Source organism: Hypomesus nipponensis, chromosome 27 (genome assembly GCF_054491055.1).
Source record: "Hypomesus nipponensis isolate SF chromosome 27, ASM5449105v1, whole genome shotgun sequence".
Taxonomy (NCBI): domain Eukaryota; kingdom Metazoa; phylum Chordata; class Actinopteri; order Osmeriformes; family Osmeridae; genus Hypomesus; species Hypomesus nipponensis.
Window position 1 is genome coordinate 4319631 of NC_140387.1, and position 24698 is coordinate 4344328.

Here is a 24698-nt window from a genome sequence, read left to right on the forward strand (position 1 = left end):
TTCCTTGATCCACTTGCAATGAATAAAAAATAAATACATAGGTCGTAAGAAAAATATAAATTTGCCATCAACTGTGACACATTATGAAGTGCTTAAAATGCGCTTGTCAAGTGTTGTGAAGACACACTTCAACTAAAGTGTTAACTAAATTACCACACCGTTACTTGTATTGAAGCATTTTTTTCATTTGACATTTCCATGACACAATCTTTTAAAACTTTATTTGTGTATTTTATTTTATTTTAAAATCACCTTCCAAGGTTGTGGGTGAGAACAAACTGAATCTCAAATCATGATATGTACACTTGCCCTGCAACACAAATCTATATACACATAACATAACTGCCTTTTCAATAAAAAACTATTTTGAAAGAACTTCCTGGAGGCGACATTCCAAAGACTAAAATAAGACATGAACATTCTCAACACAAACCAATGGGAGAGCAAGGCTTGTTTAGGCAATAACATTAAAGTATTTAGGTGTTGAGTGTGTTAATAAGACTAATGGAAATCTTTGTATATTGAGTTTATAAACACCGGTTTCCACTATAAACGTGACCATCGACAACTCTTAAAATCAACACTCAGTGATGATGAACCAGATAAACCTGTGTTAGTTAAGAGGCAGAAAAGGTCATTATATCACCCTGAGCACTGACAACTGCAAGCATTGTACTGTTGCATTATTTTATAATTATTTCAAGTATTCTGATAACATTTAACATTGAGAGCAAACAAAACTCATGGTTAAGTGCTTCATATGTCACATTACAACTCCAAGATCCCATATGGGGGTTTATAAAACAAAATAAATACGTAATACTGACAAAAATAACAGGAAATGTTTTTCAGCTTGATGTCGTAGGTTTTCACTATATCCTATTCAGTCACTGACTGAGGCTCCACAGGGGGGGGGGGGGGGGGGGGGAGTTAAAGCAACATCCACATGAAGTGGCACCTCAAATGATTCAATTTGAAAGCATGAACTAAATGTCTGTACAAATACCAAACATATTTCATAAAAAGTACGAGCCAAAAAAAAAAAATATATATATATATATATATATATATATATTACTTAAGCGGTTGGCAAGCTTGGGTGAAATATATTATCGGATCCCTCAATAGTATGACTGTAACTGGAAATGTCACATTAGTGTCACGCAAAAAATGTGAGCAACTCAATCAGTAAGACAGCTGTCACTGAAGTGCTTCCCGAAGCCTTGACCTGTGACATCACTCTTGCAGGCATCACCACGGCGTCAGCGCGAGTGCCGTCTTGTTCTCCCCCCGTAACCCCGTCCGGTTCTACCGTCATCCCTCGTTCTCCACTTCGGTGAAGATGTCACTGAAGAAGTACTGCGACACGCTGATGTCCTCCTCTTCTTCTGCTGCTGCTGGGGACACCTCGCTCTGCTGCCAGCCTTCCACCTAGGACCAGAACACACGCACACACACTTAACTAGGAGAGAAAGAGACAGAGACAGAGACAGAGACAGAGAGAGATGGACACAGTGGTATTTCCTTCTCTTTACCTCAGCGGTGGAGGAACACTGGAAGGTGCTCGGTCCTGATTGGCTGGAGACTCGAGGTTCAGGGCGGGCCAGGTGGGCCCACGCACAGCTGACATCAGGGGGCCCTGAGGCCTCGACCTCTGCTGGTGGTGTGAGGGCAGGGGCGCTTGATGTGAGGGCAGGGGCGCTTGATGTGAGGGCAGGGGCGCTTGATGTGAGGGCAGGGGCGCTTGATGTGAGGGCAGGGGCGCTTGATGTGAGGGCAGGGGCGCTTGATGTGAGGTCAGGGGCGCTTGATGTGAGGGTTTGGATGCTTGATGTGAGGGCAGGGGCGCTTGATGTGAGGGCAGGGGCACTTGATGTGAGGGCAGGGGCGCTTGATGTGAGGGTTTGGATGCTTGATGTGAGGGAAGGGGCGCTTGATGTGAGGGCAGGGGCGCCCACTTTCTTCCCCGGTCGTGAAGTGCCGAGCTGGGGCTTCCGGGAGGCAGCTTTGGTACCTCGGGGGCCTCCGGTGGGGCTTGGGCTGCTCTTGTCAGCCATGAAGGACAGAAATCCCCTGGGTCGCCTACCAGGTCTGGAGAAAACAAATATCACAGCAGTGAAGTGAAGAACACCACAGTTCACTGACAATAACACTTTAATAAAGACTCAGGGCCTTTTAAATCAATACAGACTAGGGCCTCTCTAAGAATGTGCAGTTTATTAAAGACTAGATCCTTTCACAGACCCCGAGTCGTATTTAGAGTCGAGGCCGATGCCGGGTTATTACAGGTCTGGGGTGAGACCTCTCTCCCGTACCTGTTGAGAGGACTACTCGCGGCCAACGGCGTGATACCGTGAACATCCCGAGACTCCAAAGTCAAACCGCCGTCCTCCGCCACTCCCGCCCTTCCAGAGCTTTCCGTTGGTCCCACAGCTCCTCCCCGTGTCTCCGTGGGGGCCCTCTCCTGTGATGTTGCGGGGCCCGCGGTAACTGGGGAGGCCTGGGTCCAAGGGGACGCGGGGGAGGGGACGGGGGCGAGGTCTGGTTCCGAGGGGGGCAGTTCCCGCGGCTGGGCTGACGAAGAGGCGGATGACGACGGGCGTGCGGAGGTGGCGAGATCAACTTGTTCCTTCCTGGTGGCGGTTGATTTCACCTCCGGTTTGGCTGCCGGGAAAAACACGCACACGGAGGAACAAGAAAGACGATTATTAAATAGTTGTCAGACTGCTAGGGCTGCCAAGGTGCCTGAGATTGTGGGACACGATCTAGGGAAGGGTGGCTTTTCATTGTTTTTTTAACAGGCACGATTGATTTCAGACAAGAGGCGTGGTGTTTCTGTAAGGCGTCTTTACCTGTGAATAGATATTTTCTATTTGCACAAAACCGCAGCGAGAAATGTTGATCTCGTCCCACCCACTAATTCTGATTGGATGTGTGCCATACCTCTCCCGCTCTTGTCTGGGAGTTTGCGTTTTTTACGGGGAGGGTCCGCCGCCGCCGCCGCCGCCGCCTCCTCCTCGTTCACTGCCGGCTCTTCGCACGCATCGGTCCTGGCCTCCTCGCTCCTCACCATGCCCTCCGGCTCGACTGTGGGCTCCGGAACATTCTGCAGCACTCCATCACTTCCCGAGGTCACCTCTTCCCCAGGGACAGCCGTCGTACTGCTCCGAGTGAGAGAGACAAGCGTGAGGAAGGAGAGAGCACAGGCGAGAGCGAGAACAGGTCGTTTAATGCCCCGCCCCCTCACAATGACCTAAAGGTTATGCATGGAGCAGCAGCGTTTGGTTTGGACAGAGCGCAGCCAGCCACACTGACCTGTGTGCTTGAAGGCAGGCTGGCTCCGGGCCCTGGAGGAAGGGCAGGGGTGCTGGAGCCATCTCCTCCCCTGAGAGGAAGACTGGGATCTCGGTCAGAGACAGGATGAAGAAGGGCTCCTCTGGGTCTGAGGGGGCCAGGTCCACTGGCCCTGCTGTGGGAGGGAGGGAGGGAGGGAGGGAGGGAGGGAGGGAGGGAGGGAGGGAGGGATGGAGGGAGGGAGGGAGGGAGGGAGGGAGGGAGGGAGGGAGGGAGGGAGGGAGGGAGGGAGGGAGGGAGGGAGGGAGGGAGGGAGGGAGGGAGGGAGGGAGGGAGGGAGGGAGGGAGGGAGGGAGGGAGGGAGGGAGGGAGGGAGGGAGGGAGGGAGGGAGGGAGGGAGGGAGGGAGGGAGGGAGGGAGGGAGGGATTATATAAACTGAAAACTGTGACAAACACGAACTGTGACGAGCGTACGGTGATGTCTGGGTGGAGTAAAATACCTTCCGAGTTTGTCCTGGTGACCGGAGAGCTTTGATCCTCGACACATGGAGTCTGGGAAGAAACACAGGCCGGCAAAGACCACCTCTTACAAACTGATCTGAAATAACACTGTTGGGAAAGTGCAGTCTGTCTTCGCCTTCTTGTTAAATGCATGCATTTTTTTGGGACTTACTTAGACATTGCAATGCATCATGTGGTTTCGGTTTCTGTCTCGAATGAGTCACCCTGCTCATCATTTCAAACTAAAAGCCACAATAGAGGTGAGGTCTGAATGCGTAGGTGCTTTGGCTTGGGGCTACCTCTACATGTTGGCTGCAGACTCTGACTGGTTAAGACATTACATTTAGTCACTTAGCAGACGCTCTTATCCAGAGCGACTTACAGCAAGTACAGGGACATTCCCCCCGAGGCAAGTAGGGTGAAGTGCCTTGCCCAAGGACACAATGTCATTTGGCACGTTGTCGAACCAGCAACCTTCTGATTAATAGCCTGATTCCCTCACTGCTCAGCCATTTGACCCTCCCATATGAATGTACCATAGCTTCATGTAGGAGTGGAACTGAGGTAGCTTGACCCCTTCGGGCTAAGCCGGACAGGCCCGCAATCCTGTTAGCATAGCCAGACAACAGAGGGCGGTACTAAAGGGGCAGATGGGAGGTGCTGGAGCAGAAAGTTGGTGCTGGTAAAGGAACTCGAAGCGCGTCATTTACATTTAGTCATTTAGCAGACGCTCTCATCCAGAGCGACTTACAGTAAGTACAGGGACAATTCCCCCAGGGCAAGTAGGGTGAAGTGCCTTGCCTAAGAGCACAACTTCATTTTTACTAGCCCGATTCTCTAACTGCTAGGCCATCTGACTCCCCATCATGTCATGATGTCGACAGTGTTCTCACCTGGATGACATCCACAGTAGCTGCAGTCGAGAAGACAGAAGCGCCGCCGTCTTCGGCAGGGATCTGCCAGCGAGTCTGTGCTGTTGTTTCAGGGCAAGGATCGCCCCCTAGTGGTCTCTTGGCTTTCCTTCGGCTTGGGGGTTTGCTGATGTCTAAGATCTGGGCGGCCAGCTGCCCAAGAGTAGACTTTTTAACACTGGGGCCTGGGGAATTAAGTAACCTTATTAATGCCACCAAATTAGACAAAGAATAGAAGTAAATATCTGAATCGGGTTTGGGAGTACACCCGTAGTCATGGTCTTGATATTCTCACCTGGTTTTGATGGCGTAGCGCACCAACTGGAGTGGGAGAGCGTGGCTTGGCCACCACAGGCCAGGCTGGGTTTGAGCTTGGGTAAGCGGGCTGTGCCCAATCCCTTCGGTGGGTTGTGGGCCGGGTCTACAACAGGAAGTCTCCGCGCCTCCACGCTGGACGTCTCCCTCTCCGCGCACGACGGCTGCTTGACACCCTCCTCCGCCTCGCCGGGGGGCGACGTGTGCGGCATGAGGACAGGAGCGGAGGTGTCTGGTGGCCCAGACCGCCGGAGATCTCCTCCGGGCTGGTCTTCAGAGGGTCCGAGGCACGGAGAAGACCCTGTCGAGGAGATGGTGTTGCCGGGCGTGTCGCTGCTGGGTTGCGGTTCCGAGGGAGCGCTAAAGACCTCGGCGGGTAGGGATTTCGAGGTTGAGGTCGACGTCTCCTCGGCAGGCTGTGGTTTAGACTGGGCGGTTCTGGAGGCCCGGCCCAGGTTGGGTTTGGGCTTGGGGAAGCGGGTCCTTCTGGGCTGGGGGACAGACGGATCAGAACTGTCGGAGCCCGACTCGGCTCTGGAGACGGACCCATTGGCACCCGCCGTCTCCTGAACAGCGGGTTGTGAGCCCGGCTTCACCAGAAGGGACGGTCCAATTTGGCCTTCCTGCTCCTTGTCGGGATGTGCGGAGTGCATGCTGGTGTCTGTGGGCGGGACTAGAGACGGTTTGTCCTCAGCAGGGAGTGGTTTGGAGACTGGGATGCTGCCGGGAAGACCTCCGGCGTCTTTCTGGTCGGGCCGCGCTTCCGAAGACGCAGCCACGGTCGAGGAACTCTCAACAGGCTTCAGCTGAACGGACGTTTCTGCCGCGAGCTGCGGTTTAGGCTGGCTTGTCCTGGAGGCCCTGCCCAAGTTGGGTTTGGGTTTGAGTTTGGGGAAACGGCTTCTTTTGGCCTGGGAGGCGATCTGCTCTGAACTCTCTGAGCCCGACTCCTCAGGAGGGGCAGGTACCACTTTGCATCCCGTCCCCTGATTGGTGGATACCACGGCGGTGGGTTGGAAATCAGCAGGGGGTCCGTCACTGGTCTCTGGCGTCGGTGGGACTGAGTCTGGTCTTGCGATGGTTTCCGAGGCTTCAGCGGCCTTCGACGTTTCGGTAACTACAGACTGAGACGCCAGGCTCTCCATAGAAGGGGTCGCTCCTTCCGGAACCGCAGGGAAGGTCGATTTGGGGGAGGGTGGAGCGCATGAAGGCAGACAATTCGGATGTGGCGTGGCGGTGGTCTGAGGTGAGGGGGGGGCGGTGGTTTGAGGTGAGGGGGGGGCGGTGATCTGAGGTGAGGGGGGTGCGGTGGTCTGACGTGAGGGGGGGGCGGTGGTCTGAGGTGAGGGGGGGGCGGTGGTCTGAGGTGAGGGGGGGGCGGTGGTCTGAGGTGAGGGGAGGGCGATGCCCTCGCCAGGCTGCGCTTCTGAAGGCGCGGTCGGGGTCGAGGGCCTCTCCACAGGCTTCAGACGAGCGAGCGTCTCGTCAGCCGGCCGTGGTTTCGACGGGGCGCTTCTGGACGTTCGGCCCAGGTTGGGTTTGGGCTTGGGGAGGCGGGTCCTCCGGGTCTGGGAGGCGGCGAGTTCCGAACCCTCCGAGTCCGTCTCTGCCCGGGAGGGGGGTTCGGGTTTGCTCTCATTGGTCGATGCCCCCTGCGTGGGCGGGGCGTCGCTGCCCTGTCGCACGGCGACAGAATCCGCCGTCGTCGCAGACGGATCGGGGGACAGCCGCGGCGCCACAGCGACTACGGGGTCAGGGGTCGCGGGCGCACCTGTGTCGCTTTGTGATTGGTCGGTGGGTGATTGATGTTGGGGTTCGTCCTCGATGAGAACACTGGTTTCTGCAATGGGAAATCAGGCCGTTCCGACACGCGGAAATAGGAGTTTGAGGGGGAGGGGCAGCCTGGAGGTGTAATGAATGTGCCCATGCTGAGGGGGGTTACCTGTGCAGCAGTCCTGGGTGTCCTGGGACAGAAGCGTCTGGTTGCTTATCGTCAGCAGGGTACGGGCTGCCTCGTTGTAGCTCTCCTCTGATTCTGAAACCGAGAAGAAGAAGAAAAAGTGACTCAAAACAGTCGTCCTCTTCGAGGTGCCCAAGTGCCGTGATCGACCTACCTTCCATGGGCTCTGGAGACAGGAAGTCGATGACATCCTGGAAAAAGAAGAAGAGGACACCAGATGTGAGCTTCCCGCGGTCCGAACACACCAGGCTGCCACGCAAGACACACCAGTGTGGACCCAGCCCAGCCCCGCCCCCCCCCCCCCCCCCCCCGGAGGGCGACTTACAACCAGCAGGTCCAGCTGATGTTCGCAGGGCACCTCGCCCCCCGCCCCCCCCTCCCCCCGCTGGCACGAGGCGTCGGGGCAGAGGGCGCCGTCGGGGATGCCCAGGACGTCGGGCATGTTGATGGAGATGTCGAGCTGAGGGCACGAGGGCAGGGGGAGGATGGAGGTGGAGATGGGGGAGATGGAACATGTCGAACAAAAACAGACGCCAAAGCAAATTAGGACACGAAAGAAACAACACGGGACAAGTTTCTGGACAACAACAAAAAAGCGCTGCACGGAAAAAAGGGAAGCGTTTGGAAACGTTGTGGGTCGACGGTTGGCATGGGAAAACAAACGGAATGGTCACCGACACACGAGTGAAACTGGAAAGACACGGGGGGACGTGATGGGACGATGGTCTCAATGGAAAATGCACTTCCCCACATACACACACACACCTCCTCCATGGTCTCTTCGAGCTCTGAGACCACCGGCTGCGGAGAGCGGAGAGCGTAGGGGACGAACACGGGCGCTTGGCTCTCCATCGCAGGGCTGGTGGGAAGGTGCAGATCTTCCTCCTGGAAAAGCCCCTCCCCCGGCGCCCCCTCTCCCTCCTCCTCACTCTCCTCTGACTGGGACGCCCGGAGGGTCACCAGCTTGGGCTTCCTGGGACTGGCGTTCCCCTTACGCCGGGGCAGGGAGGGGCCAGGTCGGACTTTGCCCCTCCTCGCGGTGGGTTTGGCTTTGGAGGAGGAGGGGGAGCCGCTGGGTCCCTCAGAAGCAGCGTCGCAGGCGGGGGCGGGGCCATCGTCCTTGGCAGGGTAATTCAAATGCTGCGTGGGTTTGGGTGTCCTGCCGTACCTAAAACCCAGCCAATCAACATCCACAGTGTCAGCCGGGCAGTTGTTCCCAGGCGAAAGGTCTGATCCAATCAGATTGAAGCCAATACGTGAGTGACTGAAGGCGGTTTGGTTGTGTGCAGATGGGGGGGGCATTTGTATGTGTCTGAACGCGGTATACCGTGTAGGTCTGGCAGGGGCCACCGTGGTCTCCTCCTCTTCGTCAGAGGAATGAACCTCCTCGCTCTGCCTGGCGTCCTGCCTCCGACCCTGCGCCTCAGAAGGAGACGCAACCTTCTGAGGGGGATTACACGAGTCACATCTCTAAACAGTTGCATATCAAATGAAATCAAACTTGAGTTTGTTTGTCTTTAAAAAAAAAATAAAAAATGTGTTAAGCCCTTTTTAGTCACAAGGATATCGACAGTTTAAAGACCCACCTGTTCTTGAGGGGTTGAGTCCTCCGTGCTCTTGTCCGCTGCTGTGGACGTGGCTCCCCTGGGCCCGGTACTGGGAGCTGGGCTCTTCTGACCCCACCTCCGGCCCAGGGTAGGGATGGGTCTGGGGGCACGGCCCCGGGAAAGCTGGGCCGGCTTGATCACAGGGCCCTTGGATGCTGGAACGGCCTCGTCTGCCTTCTGAGAGCTGAACACAAGAACCAATCAGGAGGGTGGCTGATGAAACCACACCAGACAACACACACACACAGAGACAGAGAGACATAACTACCTCTCCAGAGGTGACTGGTCCTCAGGCAAAGCAGCTTCGGAATCTTCAGGGACACCAGCCTCATCTGGATAGAAGGGAGAAGGAAAAAGAAATAGTGTCTCGTCGGAAACCTATATACACAGACACGCTTCTTTATCCGCTCTTGCATTCGTTAACAACTGTTGGGTCGTTTCCACAGTGGATGTTTTGTGTTCTGACAAACCTTCACTGAGCGATTTGTCCTTTTTGTTCTTCTTGGATTTTGCGGGGGAAGACGCTCCGTCGTCGGCGCTTCTTCTGCGTTTCTTCTTCGGCGTGGCGCCGGCCGTCCCGTCCTCGTTCAGGACGGCCTCGTTCTCCTTCTCTCCTTCCAGCTCCGCGCCCTCCTCGTCCTCCTCCTCCACGTCGCTCAGCTTCTTGGCTACGTTCGAGGAAAAAGACACGCCAGGAGTGGCGAAGAATGAGTTCGAGAGGAAGTGAGCTCGCGTCGCGTTTTTCTAAACGGGTGTCAAAGCGATCCCGTCCGTCGTCGGCTGCGTACGAAGCCGCTCCGTTTACCTTTCGGTTTGCTCTTGCGGGCGTTCCTGACTTTCTTCTCTGTCGGAGACTTCGCTTTCTTCTTCTTCTTCCCGATGGCCAGGATCTTTTCCAGGAGGTTGCTGAAGAACTCCACGTCCATCTTGCGTCGCTCTTCTACGGAAGGGCAAAATCAGGCACGGTTTGATTCCCACAGACCGGCTCTTAAAGCGCGCACACACACACACACAGAGACACACACAGACACACACAAAGAGACACACACAGAGACACTTACTGAAAGCTTTGTCTATCCTCCAGCCGTTTTCTCGCTCCTCCCTCTTGAACTTATTCTGTGTCGGGTAAAGGTCAAAGGTTAGGGTGGCCCGATCCAGGCGAACGTACGGCCCATCAAAAGGAGGTTGGTCTTCACCCCCCCCCCCCCCCCCGTGCTTCCTCTCACCTTGATCTCTATTCGAGCTCGATGAGGAAACAGTTGGCCGATCATGGAGAAGTCAGTGCCCACCATGCTGATGGCCAGGTAAAACATGTCGGTCTCTGGAGGAACAAACAGACGTTCAACCAAAATATTCCTCGAGTACTTGGAGCAAGTTTGTGCTTTTCATACACCCCAGGGTGCTAAATAGACATGTCTCACCAATGGATTTCCAGAACTTGCAACCTAACTCCCTTGACCATGTTCACTTCCATTACTTTATAGATGCACATTCTTAGGACATGTTACTCAGTGTTCACATTTGTCAGCCTAAGTATTTTCACAAATGTCCACATTTCCAAGACTTTTAGGATTGTGTTAATGACCACTGGCTTATTTAGTCTGGAAAATGACCACGCTTTAAATCCCCTGACTTTTTCAGGTTTTCCAAAACTATAGCAACCGTTTGGGTGGCAGTTGACTTGCTCAGACCTTGGCTGGACCAAGGCTTGGAGTAGGTGGGCTTCCTGAAGCTGGAGTAGGTGGTGGTGGAACCGCGCTCAAAGATAGGGTCTCTGTCCTCCATGGGGTTAGGCCCTTTAGCCCTGAGGACCTCCACTGTCAAACTGGAACACAGACACAGAATGCGTTCTCAAAACGGACCAGGTGACCCCGAGATTCAGCTCAGCAAGATACCAGACACGAAACGGTGGCTAAACGCACTGCGTTCACTGTCATATTCCTGTATCGCGTTCGTAGCTCACGTGACGTCAAAACTCGAATCTACTGGTCGCACGACTGACTTTTTTCCCCCCATGACAGAACGACACCAACCTTTCCTCGTCGATGATGAGCGAGCCGTCTTCCGCCACCTTCACCCTGGGCACCATCAGCTGGTCGTCCTGCCCTGCGTCCGAGTCCCCCTCGTCTTCATCGGCGTCGCCCTCCTCTTCCTCTCTCTGGCTGGCCGGTTCCGGAAGCTTCTCCCGTTCCGGAAGTCTCTCTGGAGATCTGGAGAGGGAAGGTGACAGTGGCGTGTGAGAGCAACTCTCCAGGAAAGTTGCACGACGAGGCGGGAATCAGCATCACGTTCGTTTTCTTTCCTGTTGTCATGACTTGTATCATTATGATCGTAACTATTATTGTTACTTTGTGTCTTTTTACGAATCTAAGTGTTTCGTCATTCGTGTATTTTTTTTTTTTCTTCAATCTCTCGTGGCTTTGGCAACAATGCTCACACAACCATGCCAATAAAGCAGTGAAATTAAGTGATGGATAACAACAAGAGCAGCATGCCACAATCCAGCCCAACTAGTAGTCCTATATCAACTCTCTACGGACACAATGCAATTGAGTCGCCATGGCTTCGTCTCAACACCTTATTGCATCAGCCGTGCACCATCTCAAACAGACACAACAGGAAGTCTTACTCTTCCCTCGATGGAGAGTTCGGGATCACGATCTCGGACTCCGCACGTTTATCTTCTACAAAGGACCTGGACAAAATAACATGGCACCCATAAGGAAGAGCGATGGCAAACTGGATGTCGAAGGCAATCCAGGCAAAGAATACAGGACACGATGTGGAAACGGATCTACACGGGAACAGACAAGACAGCTCTCTTACGTCATTGGGTTTGAATCCGGCAGGTAGTAGATAAGATCTCTCATGGTCATCTTGGAAGGATCCACTGTGTACTCCTTCGCGCACACCTTGGCCTTCTTTGATTTCTGCATGTCGAGACATCAAACTCACAGTAAGCCTCACACACACACACACTCGGCGAAAAAGCTTGGAAGCAGTGAAAAGGTATTTGCCCAGAGTTTACATTTACATTTAGTCATTTAGCAGACGCTCTTATCCAGAGCAACTTACAATCAGTACAGGGATATTCCCCCCCCCTGAGGCAAGTAGGGTGAAGTGCCTTGCCCAAGGACACAACGTCATTTGGCACGATCCGGCAACCTTCTGATTACCAGCCCGATTCCCTAACCGCTCAGCCACTGGAAACCCCAGAGTTGAATCCAACAGGCCCGCGTGGCGATGCGAACAGTCATCCCAACACTACATCTCGTAGAAATTCACCTCAGCAAATACCCCAACCCCCCGTCCCCCATCCTAACCCCCCGCCCCCCCCCCCGTGTGTGTGTGTGTGAAGAATTTGCGAGCTCACCCTCTCTTTGTTCATCTCCTGTTTGAGCAGCTCACGGAGCTTGCGAGCCTTGGCCAGCCTCTGCAGGTCAGTCGGGTCGTTCAGCAGTCTGCTCAGCCTGGACTTGCCCGGTGCTAGAGACAGGCCGCATTTCACAGACCTGGACACCAGGGCCTCGGCTCTCTCGGACAGCTCCGAGGCTTCTCTGCTCGGCAGGGAAGGCGTGGCCTTCTCCAGAACGGGGGGAGGAGCGTCCTTGGTCTGACTTGTGGACGCAACGTCTGATTGGCTGTTGGCGAGCTGGCGTTCTTCCGGATGTTCGGAGGGCGGGCCTTGCTGCGGCCCGCCTTCCTCCTGCTCGGACTGGTCCGCCGGAGAAGGGTCTGGGGAGCCCGGGGAGGTGGGCTTGGCCTGGATGGGCTGTCTGGCCCCGCCAGAGGGCCTGCGCCTGCGCGGGGAACGGACTCCCCGCGGGACCGTGGTGAGAGTCTGGTCAGAGGGCCCTGGAACCCCCGAGTCCGGGGCCGAGGCTGGAACTCGGGTCTCCGAGGTAGCTTTCACTGGGGACCTGGAGGTCCGGTTGGTGGAGCGGGTGAGGGCAGGGGTCACCCGGGGCTTGGCGAGGTTGGGCATGACTGAGTAACGCTTCCTCCTCTGAGATCCTGCAGAGCAGGGGGGGGCGCTGGAGGAAGCCTCGCCATTCTTTTCCTTCCCATCACTGCATTTGAGGACAGGACGGTTAAAGACACAGAACAACAAGCAGTCCCATGCCAGAACTCATTCTGGTCGTTTAAGTCAACTTACTCTCCAAGTGTGGGCGGTTCGGAAGGATTCCCAGTTCCTTCAGGGGTAGGAGGGTCTTTCCCCTCCTGTGACCCTGCCTTGGCCGGATCACCTGTGTCCTGGGGGTCCGTGGCAGGAGCCTCTTGGCTGGGTTCCTGTGAAGACCCTGGGGCAGGGCCTCTCCCTACCGGCCTGACATTCGGCCGAACACTTATCCTTGATCTGCGGAGCATGTTGTTCTGCAAGATGACACATGCATATAGTGATCGTTACATTATAATACCGCCTATCGATCTACTTGGCAGTAATTATTGTCAAGTGCCCATAATTATATTGAGAAGCTTGCGTTCATAAAACATATTAATACTAATATACCACAAATATGTCATGAAACGCTATGTTTTTGTGAACCTACTAGTAGCAACGAGCAGCCGCAGGCAACTGGCTATCTATTGTGTCACTTATGTCAAAGTTATAGCATTAGCTTTTGTTAGAAGCTTAGATGACAGGCTTGCCTGTACAATAATTATGAGCACAATAGTTCGCTGGTTAATTAGCTAGGGGAGACTGCGTCGTAGCTTTAAACGTTTTTACTATTCCATGTAGCTCTACCGACAGATGTAATAATTCTCCAATCGCTTGCTATCATAATAGCTAGCTACGTCGCTAGCTGTCCGGTACTTCAGCAAAGTCAGTACTATTGTGGACACTGCTAGCCTAGCTAGCTAGTAGTAGCGCGCAAGCACACGCTTTAACCCAAATAATGCATTTCAACACTAAATAGATTGATAGGACGAAATATGGCATACCTCTTCTTTAAATCATCTGTCGAAAATTAAGCTAATCCATAGTCGACTTTAATTTATTTCGCCTGCCTCTCCATGCTCACACTACCCCACCATGATAGTTTTGGTGACGTCAGAGCCACATGAGAGGAGGAATATGGGCAGATTTCTTTGCTTACGTTGTTCCCAGCCCTTCTCGGTTTGCAAAAATGCACATAGGCTTACTAATAAACACGATTCTGTTCATAGTAGATTTGTAGCAGATAAAATAGTTTTTGTAACAAATAAGTCTATCAGGTGAACTAACATTTTCGATAAAGTCGCTTATGGACAGGCCGGTGACGGGATAATAGTTTGGTTAGGTCTTTGTAAGGTAGGGGAAACAACCTATCTAAACTGGCAATAGATTTCAGTGAATAAAACATGCATTTAAACTGTTTCATAACAATGATATTGACAAGTGTAATTCAAGCATGGTAGCCTAATTTGGCATTTCGTCTGTGCTTATTTTCCTCAGGGCTAAGTAGGCTACACACACACTTCCATAAACTGATAGTTTGGTAGCGGCTATGTTGGTGAACACCCATCTGCCGCCAAGAGTCATAGCATAATTGGTGCGTCATTATTTCTGATTATTAAAACAATCTCTCACAAGTGTCCTTTTAACGAGTTAACTTTCGTACATCCATGAAAGAGAGGGACATGAACGAATTCACGGGTGATCACATTAATGAAGCGTCTTTGTGGATGAAATGGCTCCATCGAGACCCAAACGATTTTCCTTCGAAGTGCAATATTTAGAGAAAACCAGAACAACATTGGAATAATTTCATTATTTTCCGTTTAATACAAGTGTCAATATCTCCAACATTTCATCAATTCCAATTTGATCCCTTTTAAATTTATTAAGCTAAATCAGGAGGACATACATTTCTTAGAAAAGTGTTAACATTTTTTTGTTTTTTTACATTTATTTTCCCCCTCTTTACATTTAATTTGGATTTACAAAAAAAGTCTGGAAAGTATTGATTGGGTAGAACACAAAATATCAAGAATGAGTGAAGGCAGGGAAGCAATAGAATAAAGTATGTTCTCCTAAGTAGGTTAACATTAGAAGGCAGTTGAGAAGTTGACAGATGAGGGTTGAAAGTTTTAGATCATCTGGATTGTCTTGTGCTGGTTGTAGGAGCCCCTTGCAGGTGATTGTGACCATTAGCTGTTTTAGATCTCGGCTTCTTCTTGGGTGCACACTAAATCTGTTGAGAGACAGATTTATTTTTAAATATCTCATCCCTCAGACCAACATTGAACATGTGTCTCCTCATAACTGTGAATCAGAAGGCATTTGGAAGTCCACGACTCACGTGGTATGGCTACATTTAGGCAAAAGGGTTTCCAAAGGGGTCCGCAAAGGGATCTGAAGTGCCAGACATTTGGCTCACAGGAGCCGCCTGTTAGTTTCAAGAACAGAAAGGGAGGGTTTTAAGAAAATATTTACTTCAAAAAAAGATTCAGAACGTGGAGCACTCCGATATGTGGTTTGGTGTGTGCATACCATAGTCAGAGGAGGTGCTCCAAAGAGGTTGGGAGGCCCGAATGCATCATCAAAGTTATTGTTCCCTGAGGCTGGAGTTGGGGAGAATGCTGAATCCAGGAGGCCCAGGTTGGTGGTTGGAACAGGGGCAGCAGAGGGAGCCATGGGAGCAGCCTGCCGTGGGGCAGGCTTTGGAGCATCTTAAGTGGGAGGAACAAAATGGAGGACGGAATGATTACATTACAGGATCCCAATAATATCTCACCACAAGTAAAAAAAAAAAAAAAAACAGCTGAACTTTACAACCCCCACTGATATTTACTCAAATACTTTTATTTAATTTTTTTGTTGTTGTGTCGTTGGGACTTTACCGTTGCTGGCAGGTGACAGTTGGTTGATGTCAAAGTCGTCGTGATCCGCGACGTCCTGAGGCAGCCCCACCTTGCTTGAAAAGTACTGGGCGAATGCTCCGTCCCCATTGGTGCTCGGCGTCGGCCCCGGGGCCTCCCCCTTCCGGGCGGGGATGGCGGGGGGCTTGGCCAGCTGGAAGTCCTTGAACATGTCCTTCCCGCTCTTCTTTTCCCTCTCTCCAAGGGGGTCCAGGGCTGTGAAGGCACTGTTCTCCACCTTGGGGGGAGCTTCCTTGACAGGGGGCCGGGGCGGGGGCCTCGGGGGCCCCTGCTGCCCGCCCATCATGGGGAAAGGGCCGGGCTGGAAGGGGTTGACCATAGGGGGCTGGCCCCAACCTGGAGCACCCATGTGGACTGCAGGTGGAGGCTGGCCCCAGGCTTGGGGCTGGGTGACAGGGGGAGCTCCAAAACAGGCTTGCCCAGGCTGGCCCCAGGCTTGAGGTGGTATAGGCAGGGCCCCAAAGGCTGATGGCTGGGGGAAGCGGGCCTGGGGACCTGGGAGTGGTACTTGAGGCATCCCTCCTGGCATTGAGAACATAGGGGCAGGGGCCCCCCAAGGTGATGGGGCTGTAGGTTGACCCAGGTTCAGATTGCCTACAAGACAGTATATTAGAATGAGTTAGAATGTTACCCAATGGGTTGGACGCGGCAGGCTCATTATATGTAGCAATGGGTTTGGTCTCGCCTAGTGCTGCTATGGAGTTGCTGGTGTTGGCGTTGACTGGGGGGCTGTTGAAGAGATCCGACGGGTCACCTGGGGTTTCAGGCTGACTGGGAGAGGCAAAAAGGTCCGTCCCAAAAAGGTTGTTGGCAGGAGACTGTTCATGAAGGGTCAAATTTAAGCATGGATCATATTATACCTCTGCTATAATCTATTAGATACTATTAGAGCTCCCTTCCTATTATTCAAAAGGAAGGGAGAGGATAGCGATAAAACATTTAAATAGATCCTAGATATCTTAGTATATATATATATATATATATATATATACATACACAAATCTTGTACGTCTGACAAAGACTCAATGGGATTACTTACCTTATTTACTGAAGCATGAATGTTAGATAAAAAATGCATCATTGTGATGGCAAACAGAACAAAGTTAGATAGGGGTGATAAACTGATGACAAGCAGGGTTAGACAGGCGGAAGTGCACCAGTGTAGTTATGCTGTATAGAAATCCAGACTAGTTTGTGAAAATAACCACCACACACACACACACACACAGTCATCCTGCAAGCGTCAATCTTCCTCAAATACGAGCCTATGACTGGTCAGTGGCAACCCAGTCAAAACCACACTACAAAAGATCCCAGTGCGAGGAAAGGGAGACGGTTAAGCAAACCAATCAAGGCTTGGGGGGGATGCTGTGCAAACGGAATCCACTCATTCCCAGGCATGCAACATCACAAGGCTCGTCTGGAGTGTTCACCTTGGTGCTTCTTCGACCTCGTCCGGCCTTATTGCTCTGTGGAGGCGGGCTGATAACAACCGAATCCTTGCCGCGAGACCCGGGGGGCGGCGGGGTCGCATCGTTAGGCGGGTCTGTGCTTTTCACAGCCCCCCCGAGGAAAGGGTTTTGGGTTGAGGGGACCAGTCCAAAATTGCAGTTTTCCTCCACAGCAATCCTGTCCTCCTGTGGCCTCATGCCCCCTAGTGGCCACTGGCCGTTACTGAGCGCTAGGATCAAGGTCTTGTTGGACAGGCAATTCAACTGCTGACCGAACTGGTCAGAGTCTCCGTTCAGACCGCCCTTCACCAGCTGCTTGTTAACGAGGTGAGAGAGGGTTTCTTGGCTGTGATTGGAGGGTTTGGGTGAGATCAGAGAATCGAGCGGTGCTGATTGGGTGGGGGGGTTGGAAAGAGGATCATCTCTGAAAGGGTCAGTGTCTGGGGTTGGAAAGAAGCCAAACGTGGAGGAGAAGGGGTTTTCTGTCTGGGGGGCGGCCCAAGGGTTAGGACCACTGACAAAGGGATTCCCCTTGATACAGTTCTGATTGCTGTCAAATTCAGCAGACAAATCCAGCAACAGAATGTCATTAGTCTCCTGGTTACCAAGAGAGGAGGAGGTGGAGAAGAAGAGGAGAGATACAATAATCAGTTCTGTTCAAAATGGAACACAATGAATCATTTGACATGGGAGAAAAGTCATGATTTATGAGGAAACAGGATGGATCATTGAACACAGGACATTGAACCAGGATTCCCAAACTCAAATTTAGAGCGTTCAAATCCAAAAAAGTGATTGTAACGATACTATCATTGTACAATTTAGTTGAGTTGAGTTTGAGATTCCTATTAAATGACGTGTGCAATGATTGACACATGTAATGAGCCGGTGAAGTGATGCAGGAAGGGAAGTCATAACAGTGGTTTAAAAAAAGAGACTTTATACCCTAATGCAAGGCTTCCTTGACAATAGGCTACACCCTGCCAGCTTTTCTTGGAACAATGGCACACCTGACACCAAGGAGTGTCAAGATCCACACCTGAGAGTTCTCACCGCCACAGATAAAACAATCCGAAAATCCCTGTTTCGAACCAAAACCCTGTTCTACCGGATCGCCACCTCATGGGTCACAACGCTCCTCTGTGTGTCGCACGTCCTGCCTCCTGAGACAGAGGAAGCCGACAGAGACGCTCAGCTGGACACTTACTGTGGGGGAGTGCAGGTCCGGAGGGGTGGACATGTCCCCGAACAAGTCCAGCTGCTCCACCGGCTGAACGAGAGACAGAGAGAGAGAGAGAGACAGAGAGACAGACAGAGAGAGAGAGACAGAGAGAGAGAGAGAGAGAGACAGAAAGACAGAGACAGAGAGAGAGAGAGAGAGACAGAGACACAGAGAGAGAGAGAGAGAGACAGAGAGAGACACAGAGAGAGAGACAGAGAGACAGAGAGAGAGAGAGAGAGAGGTCATAGTCAAAAACGAAGAAGACACTGAAATGACCATGTCCATGACTGTTTGGTGTGTTGATATCAATCCGATGATCTTTAAGTCGTCTTTCGATTGTGTGACAGTGCGACCGTGCCCATATACTGGACAGGTTTGAGAGCACCAATCATGCATCGCCTGGGATCGGAACGCCCATGTTTGTGGACACGTTTCTCTCGAGACGAGGTGGTCAACAAAGTTCACGTTCAACTTCTAGGTTTGATATTAGAGTCGTGCTAAGACTTTTCATATCCATATGATATACTTTAGTGATCAGGAACACTTACTTTGGCTGCGTTCGTCTGGCTGTCAGTACTGAGCAAGGAACCACTGCCGTTCTGAAAACATTATAGCCAAGGGGTCAAATAAAGTTTAACCATGACCAAAACCGTTTTTGTAAAGTGTCTACAAATACTTACCTCAACTACTGCATTATTGCCTTCACCCTGTTGAAACGGAAATTTTGACTGGTGAACAGCATTTCACATGCTATCCTGAACAATGCATAATGTAGCAGTCGCCTTGAAGGCTCAGCTTCAGGTGCACTACCACTGAGGAGCACCAGGGGGCGACCTCGAGGCCCATTTCATAATATAAAGACGTACTGTCTTCCACACTCCAGCTCACACAAGTTACAATGGGTATTATTGTCCTGAGCACTACAAGGAGCAATAGAGGCTTAGCAACACACAGCTGGCCCCCACCACTTCCCAAATCACCTTCTGTGTGGCTTCCGCCTCCTTCTTCCTGGTGTTGAAGATGACCTGGAAGAGGTCCTTCAGGTCAATGACCAGGGGCTCGGCCTAGGACAGAGAACAGAAGTGGGCAGCGGTTAGTCCTGCGAGGGTCTTCTGGTCCCCCACCGTGCGGCTTCCTGTGCACGTGGGCGTTTACCTGTTGGCCCGTCTTGATGGCGAAGAACTGGTGCTGTCCTTCGGCACCGCAAACGTATCCAAACGCCCTGTTGTCGGTGACGTCTCGAGCGATGAAGGAGATCTTATTCACCACGTGCTCGTGTTCTATCACCTGGTGGAGGAAGGACACATGTTCCGATTTCATGGCATCCAGAAAAAAAAAGGATAGTTGAAGACCTCAGGACTGCATCTTTAACCCGTGTTGCTAAAGGCTATATAATTCTCCGACCCATTTGGCCAGAAAAAGGCTTACTCCTGTTTTCTCATCGATGATCTTTATGCCCGACATGGAAATGTTGACCCAGATCCTCTGCTTGTGCTTGCCCTGGGAACGAGCAGCTACTGCCATGCCCTGGAGAGAATCACACACACACACACACACACACACACATCAGCTCAGTGCCGTCCTAGCATTTGGCGCCCGAGGCAAGATTTATCACCAGCACCCATACCCCCCCCCCCCCCCCCACGGATACATGACTCGGCGCCCTCTGCTGGTGGTGCAGGAGGGTTAATTAATGGATGCACTTGGGAATTTGCCGCCCCCCCTCTTCATGCCGCCCTAGGCGGCTGCCTATGTCGCCTATTCCTATCAGGTTTGCAGGATCAGGGAAACATCTAAGACATGCGGGACAGCGGCCCTCGAGGACCGGATTTGGACACCCCTGACCAAGAGGAACGACCCGAGCGATGTGGATGAGCGCGAGCGCAGGAGAGCGCAGTCAACACCACGTGTGTTAAAGCAGTCACTCACGGGCCAACCCGCCAACGACACGTACCTTGAGTTTCATCATGGAGTCCTGGCTCATCTTGTCCCCTCTGGCTTCCGGGACGTCATCGATGCCGATCAGCTTGGCCTTGTACCTCACACCGTCCCCCTGAAACCTGGCCAGCAGGTACTCGTCGTTTTTCTCCGGTGCTGGACAGGAGACACGGGTAGGGAAGAGGTGGTGGGTCAGAGTGCTTTTATTCACTTTGGGTTTGAAAGGGGAGGCATGGGTGTAACCGAGTGGCTGAGCCGAGGCACTTTGTCTGAGGTTGAGGGGTTTGTCATTCGTCGTGTGACTTGAAATGTACGCGTTGCGCCCGCGCGAAGGATTCCAAAAACGGCGGCGGCCTGTGCGCGTGGAGTGTGACGCCCGCGCGGTCTTACCTTTCTTCTTCTCCTTCTTGAAGGGGGTTTTGGTGCCCCCCGTGGCAGGCGAGGTGGGGGTGCCGGTCGGGGGCGGGGTGCCGGCAGGCGCAGGGGGGCTTCCGCCCTCTGCCGGGACGGACACGCCGTTTTCCACTTCTGCAGACATGGTGGAGGGGGAGGGGCTGCAAGGGGGAGGGGGGCAGGGGGCAGTCTCACGTGACAGGCAGCAGGGGGGGGGGGGTCAACTCAGCGGAGAGGATTAGCACTCGCACATGCTCGGTTCCGGGTCTGAAACGGTGACAGGAGAGGAGAAAGAGATGACGGGGAGAAACGGCGTTAGAATCGAGCACCAATTCATCTTCAAAAGTTGCCTCCGCCACGGAAACGTCGCGGAAAGGGTTCGCACCACCTCCAAGGCACTCGTCCACCCAGCTCATGACGGCCCTGCAAACGGCAGCTTGGAGAGATTTTTGTGAACGTTGCAGAAACATAGGATTAGGACCCCAGTCCGTACCAGCACACACGGCTAAAAGACCTCGCCGTGTGGATTCAATGTTCTCAGACTCCGACACACACACAGTCCTCTTGCAGTCTTTAGGTCCACGTAGGAGATGGGATGTTCAAACCATTTAAAAATATTTCATTTGAATATTACTTTAGAGAACACCTGAGGGGGGGGGGGGGGCTGTTCAACCAACTGTTTTACCAACCCTATACGGGAACTGCCTGTTTCTAACCAGGCTGTCTCAGTCATGTGACCCTCCCAGTCACATATGCCATCTCTACATCTGAAGGAGGGAGGGAGGGGGGGGATAACTTCAGACCACCCAGCTGCCCAGTGTCCTTCCAGTAAATGACAGATAATTGTTATTGAACACTGATCCATCTCTCAAAGTTCATGCTCAGGAGACCACACAGTCCTCTGTGATAGGAGTAGCCCTGTGAATGAATGTCTCCTGAGACAATCTTCTCAGCTGTGCCACAGGAACACATGGATTTCACACTGACAGGAGCTATACAGGCTACAACAAAACCTTTTCCACAAAAAAAAGACTGCAGTTTCGAGTCGTGTCTACGTCGAACAGGCAGTGGGGCCACAACCCAAAGTAACTCGGTAAACACCATGGAACCAATAACATCTGACCTCACATATGACCCCCCAAAAAAGTCAAGTCTGCCATTCGGTCAACCCAACGACGAAAACAACCGAGCCATTCATTCTCCAAAAGAACAGAAACAGTACCTTCAGGGACACTCTCGATGCTCCGCCAGTCTCCGTGGAAAGTGGCAGGAATCCACGACACAGCAGAACCAAGGTTGGGAGCGGCCAAAGGTTAAGCTATTAAACAAAGTTAATCTTACCCTAGCCAGTTGTCCCTAAGCACCTGGAGATCCCGTGATGAGCATCCAGTTCAACATATAGGACAAAACATGGCCACATCACGCAAGCGAACCCAGCAGGACCACAGCTGTGGCCTCGAAAAACTCAAAAAACAAAGATCAACGAAACAGCACATACGATGAATATCAAAACAACTGGCGACCGGCACAATTGTCCGGGGACGGCAACCTGGTAAACTAAACACACAGTTCAACTCTGTGCCCTCTGATGACTGTTAATCACATTCAAATTGAGCTATAACAGGAAACACTAAGGGGGGGGGGGGGGGGGGTCACTCAAAACAGGCAGTACACAATCATGTCAACTGTGGAGAATATGCTGGTTCTCTCAGGTCAGGTAATATACTGTCCACCATCAAATATCTCATCCAGGGTTGTCTAATCACACATCGTTTCGTTCTGCCTATACAAACACTCAGTCTCTGAACCGCGCCATTGGACCATCCATTAAGACAAACAGTGGCAGAACACAAGATAACAGATGACAGAGTTAGAGGCCAGACAGTTTATCAGGGTTGTGCCAGCACGAAGATCTCTATGGATTACTGATTGTGCAACTGCACTTTTTTTGGGGGGGAAGTAACCTACACTCTGAAACCATGTTGGTTAACAGGTTTCCATGACTGGCAAAATGTAGTCTAATTAAACTACGTTGGTTCATAACAACACACACTGCAGCTTTATTGCTAGAAATAACATATCTGGTGTATATTAAGATATAATGCTGGGGACACACCACAGGATAATCGGGCCGATTTTGGCCCTTCCGACAATCCAAGGTAACATATGTCCCGATTATCTTGATGGTTCCGCAGATTTGATCAGATGTTCCCTTGGTGTGAGGTGTGTTAAGAGTGACCACACACTGTCTGAGCAAAATGGCTAAATCTAGGATTTTTTTGTCCTCATGTTTGTGGTCTCTCACAGATTGAAAATCTTATAAGATTTTTAAAAATCGTATAGTGTGTCCCCAGCATTAGCAACGGCAGTTGGATGGTAAAATGGTCAAAGGCGAGTGTGGACAGGCAGCCAACAGTCCCTAGAGCATTTCTTTTTTATAAGATCTCCTCTTGGTTATTCTGCCTGTCTTGTACGGTGGTCAACACACAGGAAACCATTAAAGCTCATAGTATCTGAATTATAGCCAAATAAAACAAAGCAATGGCTTGTCAACAGCATCTAGACTGATCGAATCACATCCTGTGTTTGTGCGTGTTGTGCAGTAGGTGAGAAAGGGCATAGCCATTAGCGATAGTGAAGGGAGAAGAAGAAAGAAAAAAAAAAGCAGGTGGGTCATATGCAGTAACACATGATCCTGGTTGTTCAGTAACTAGCAATGAAACCAAAAAAGTGCCCCAAGAACTTCCCTATTGAAAAGTTGTGTAAGCAAATGTAGTAAACAGTCCATCGGCCATTCCTGTTAATAAGGATTACATGTTAACCAACCTCTCAACAGAAGAGAATGCTCTATATACCGCAGAGGAATAGAAATGTAGAGGTAGGCCTATATGAAAAATAAAAGATTTCAAATGACCACTAGGTGAGTTACAGACTGTGGGTAAACTATCCATTTTCGACGGGTCATATTTCACCGGCAATTTGACACATCCCGTGTCGTAAGTGACACTATGAATGAAGCCCATTGCAAACAATTTGTGAAAAGTATCGTGATATATGCTGTATCAGCAGAATAACTGCAAACACAGAATGTTACAATACTGGGCGGTGCATGGTCAGGAAAAGTTAACTTCAGCACATCTGGAGGAAATCAACGGATGACTCAAGTCAGTGTTTGTTACATGGTGAAATATTTTTACAGAAACTGTGGATTCGAAAGCAGTTTTTTTACGTGTAAACCGAGCTTAATTCCCCCTGGTGCGCAAGGCTTGAACTATTGATCAACATAAGCATTTTCGTCAATATATATTTTTTTTTACAGAGTATAGGCTACACCAATACCATTTAACTTAAGGGGCAAATATCATTTTAAAACAAAGCCTACACAATAAAAGGCTATCTAAATATGTAGATCACCATGGCCTACTTAATTAGGTCCAAGTTTAACTTTCACAAAAAGGCTTCTCGGTGAGAACACTTGAGAAACATAGCGGCCTCCCACAATTACCTAAGTGACGTGCGCACAGCTGGAATTGGTGGAAAAATCAGTAGCTTGAATTGGTTTGGGTGAATAACTTAGAAGAAGTGAAATGCCTAATTTATTGAACAAACAATAAACACATTCGATGACAAAGTGACTAATTCGATGACAAAGTGCCTAAACTATACCGATTATTTTGGTCAATGGTTTGGATGTAAAGGAATTTGCAATCGGCTACTTACCGTTATAAAGCGCTCTTGACTGCATACCTCATATTTAAACGTTGTCTTGAAGCAGCTCAATGTCTCTCGGGTTTGCACTAATGCTGGCACTAGTTCTGGCACAATAACAATTTAACTTTAAATCTTGCATTTAAATTCGTTATGGAATCATGTGGAATGTTTTCGCTACGATTTGCCCCGGAGCGTGCCGCGATTTCGTGGACAGGAGACTCCCCCACCGCACAGAGGTCCAAATGCTGCCTCCCAAATTTAACCCCTCACTCCCCTGGGTTGCAGGAGGTGTAGCAGGAAGGCCTTGACTGTGGGAGGCCCTGACTGAGAGACCAACAACCAATGTTTCCTAGTATGTGGAAAAATGACTTGTCGATTCTACATTACAGTTCAGTCAAGTTTGTTGTTGTTCTGAACCTTCGACAAACCATAACGTTACACTGGAAGCGCTAATATATTTGGACTAAGATCAAACTTTTGTTAGTCATAAAAAGAGCACAATTTTTTTATACATTTAAATTATAATACAAT

General features: G+C 51.1%; 2 protein-coding genes across 6 annotated transcripts; both read right to left on the bottom strand.

Moving 5' to 3' along the window:
- Positions 1 to 209: 209 nt before the first annotated feature.
- Positions 210 to 13647, bottom strand: LOC146220487 (uncharacterized). 3 transcript variants are annotated; one of them, XM_084693919.1, is made up of 26 exons: positions 13533 to 13647; positions 12745 to 12962; positions 11962 to 12658; positions 11415 to 11518; positions 11218 to 11283; positions 10622 to 10798; positions 10280 to 10413; positions 9815 to 9909; positions 9650 to 9704; positions 9394 to 9528; positions 9059 to 9256; positions 8857 to 8920; positions 8568 to 8772; positions 8309 to 8421; positions 7747 to 8149; positions 7307 to 7441; positions 7136 to 7172; positions 6964 to 7056; positions 5002 to 6861; positions 4689 to 4891; positions 3795 to 3846; positions 3316 to 3469; positions 2944 to 3161; positions 2316 to 2664; positions 1536 to 2091; positions 210 to 1431 (listed from the first exon to the last, which is right to left on the bottom strand). In XM_084693919.1, the coding sequence occupies exons 2-26, from the start codon at positions 12954 to 12956 to the stop codon at positions 1315 to 1317; spliced, it is 6432 nt and encodes a 2143-aa protein (XP_084550045.1). In that variant the 5' UTR covers positions 12957 to 12962; positions 13533 to 13647; the 3' UTR covers positions 210 to 1314. The 3 variants fall into 3 exon arrangements, with proteins under 3 accessions (XP_084550045.1, XP_084550044.1, XP_084550043.1); XM_084693918.1 differs by having other exon boundaries at positions 8309 to 8424; XM_084693917.1 differs by having other exon boundaries at positions 8309 to 8451.
- Positions 13648 to 14332: 685 nt separating this feature from the next.
- On the bottom strand, positions 14333 to 24427 carry LOC146220488 (disabled homolog 2-like). Of its 3 annotated transcripts, none has more exons than XM_084694142.1 (14): positions 24177 to 24427; positions 20080 to 20219; positions 19554 to 19652; positions 19281 to 19412; positions 19106 to 19189; positions 18806 to 18832; positions 18674 to 18724; positions 18111 to 18173; positions 16886 to 17500; positions 16138 to 16270; positions 15414 to 16046; positions 15064 to 15242; positions 14873 to 14959; positions 14333 to 14764 (listed from the first exon to the last, which is right to left on the bottom strand). In XM_084694142.1, exons 1-13 carry the CDS (start codon positions 24199 to 24201, stop codon positions 14888 to 14890), a joined length of 2253 nt encoding a protein of 750 aa, XP_084550268.1. In that variant the 5' UTR covers positions 24202 to 24427; the 3' UTR covers positions 14333 to 14764; positions 14873 to 14887. The 3 variants fall into 3 exon arrangements, with proteins under 3 accessions (XP_084550268.1, XP_084550266.1, XP_084550267.1); XM_084694140.1 differs by lacking the exon at positions 24177 to 24427 and adding an exon at positions 20454 to 20620; XM_084694141.1 differs by lacking the exons at positions 18806 to 18832; positions 24177 to 24427 and adding an exon at positions 20454 to 20620.
- Positions 24428 to 24698: the final 271 nt, after the last annotated feature.

Bases quoted from the DNA above. Each gene is read 5' to 3' on its own strand.
- LOC146220487 (XM_084693917.1), bottom strand. From the start codon at position 12,956: ATGCTCCGCAGATCAAGGATAAGTGTTCGGCCGAATGTCAGGCCGGTA. The intron at 9,529-9,649 runs GTAAGTGTCTCT...GCCCTTCCGTAG, and splicing joins GAGGATAGACAAAGCTTTCA to AAGAGCGACGCAAGATGGAC. The intron at 3,847-4,688 runs GTGAGAACACTG...GTTTCTTCCCAG, and splicing joins CTACTGTGGATGTCATCCAG to ACTCCATGTGTCGAGGATCA.
- LOC146220488 (XM_084694140.1), bottom strand. From the start codon at position 20,601: ATGTCTGCAGAAGTGGAAAACGGCGTGTCCGTCCCGGCAGAGGGCGGA. The intron at 19,190-19,280 runs GTAAACGCCCAC...TCTCTGTCCTAG, and splicing joins CCATCAAGACGGGCCAACAG to GCCGAGCCCCTGGTCATTGA. The intron at 18,174-18,673 runs GTAAGTGTTCCT...TCTCTCGTTCAG, and splicing joins GCCAGACGAACGCAGCCAAA to CCGGTGGAGCAGCTGGACTT.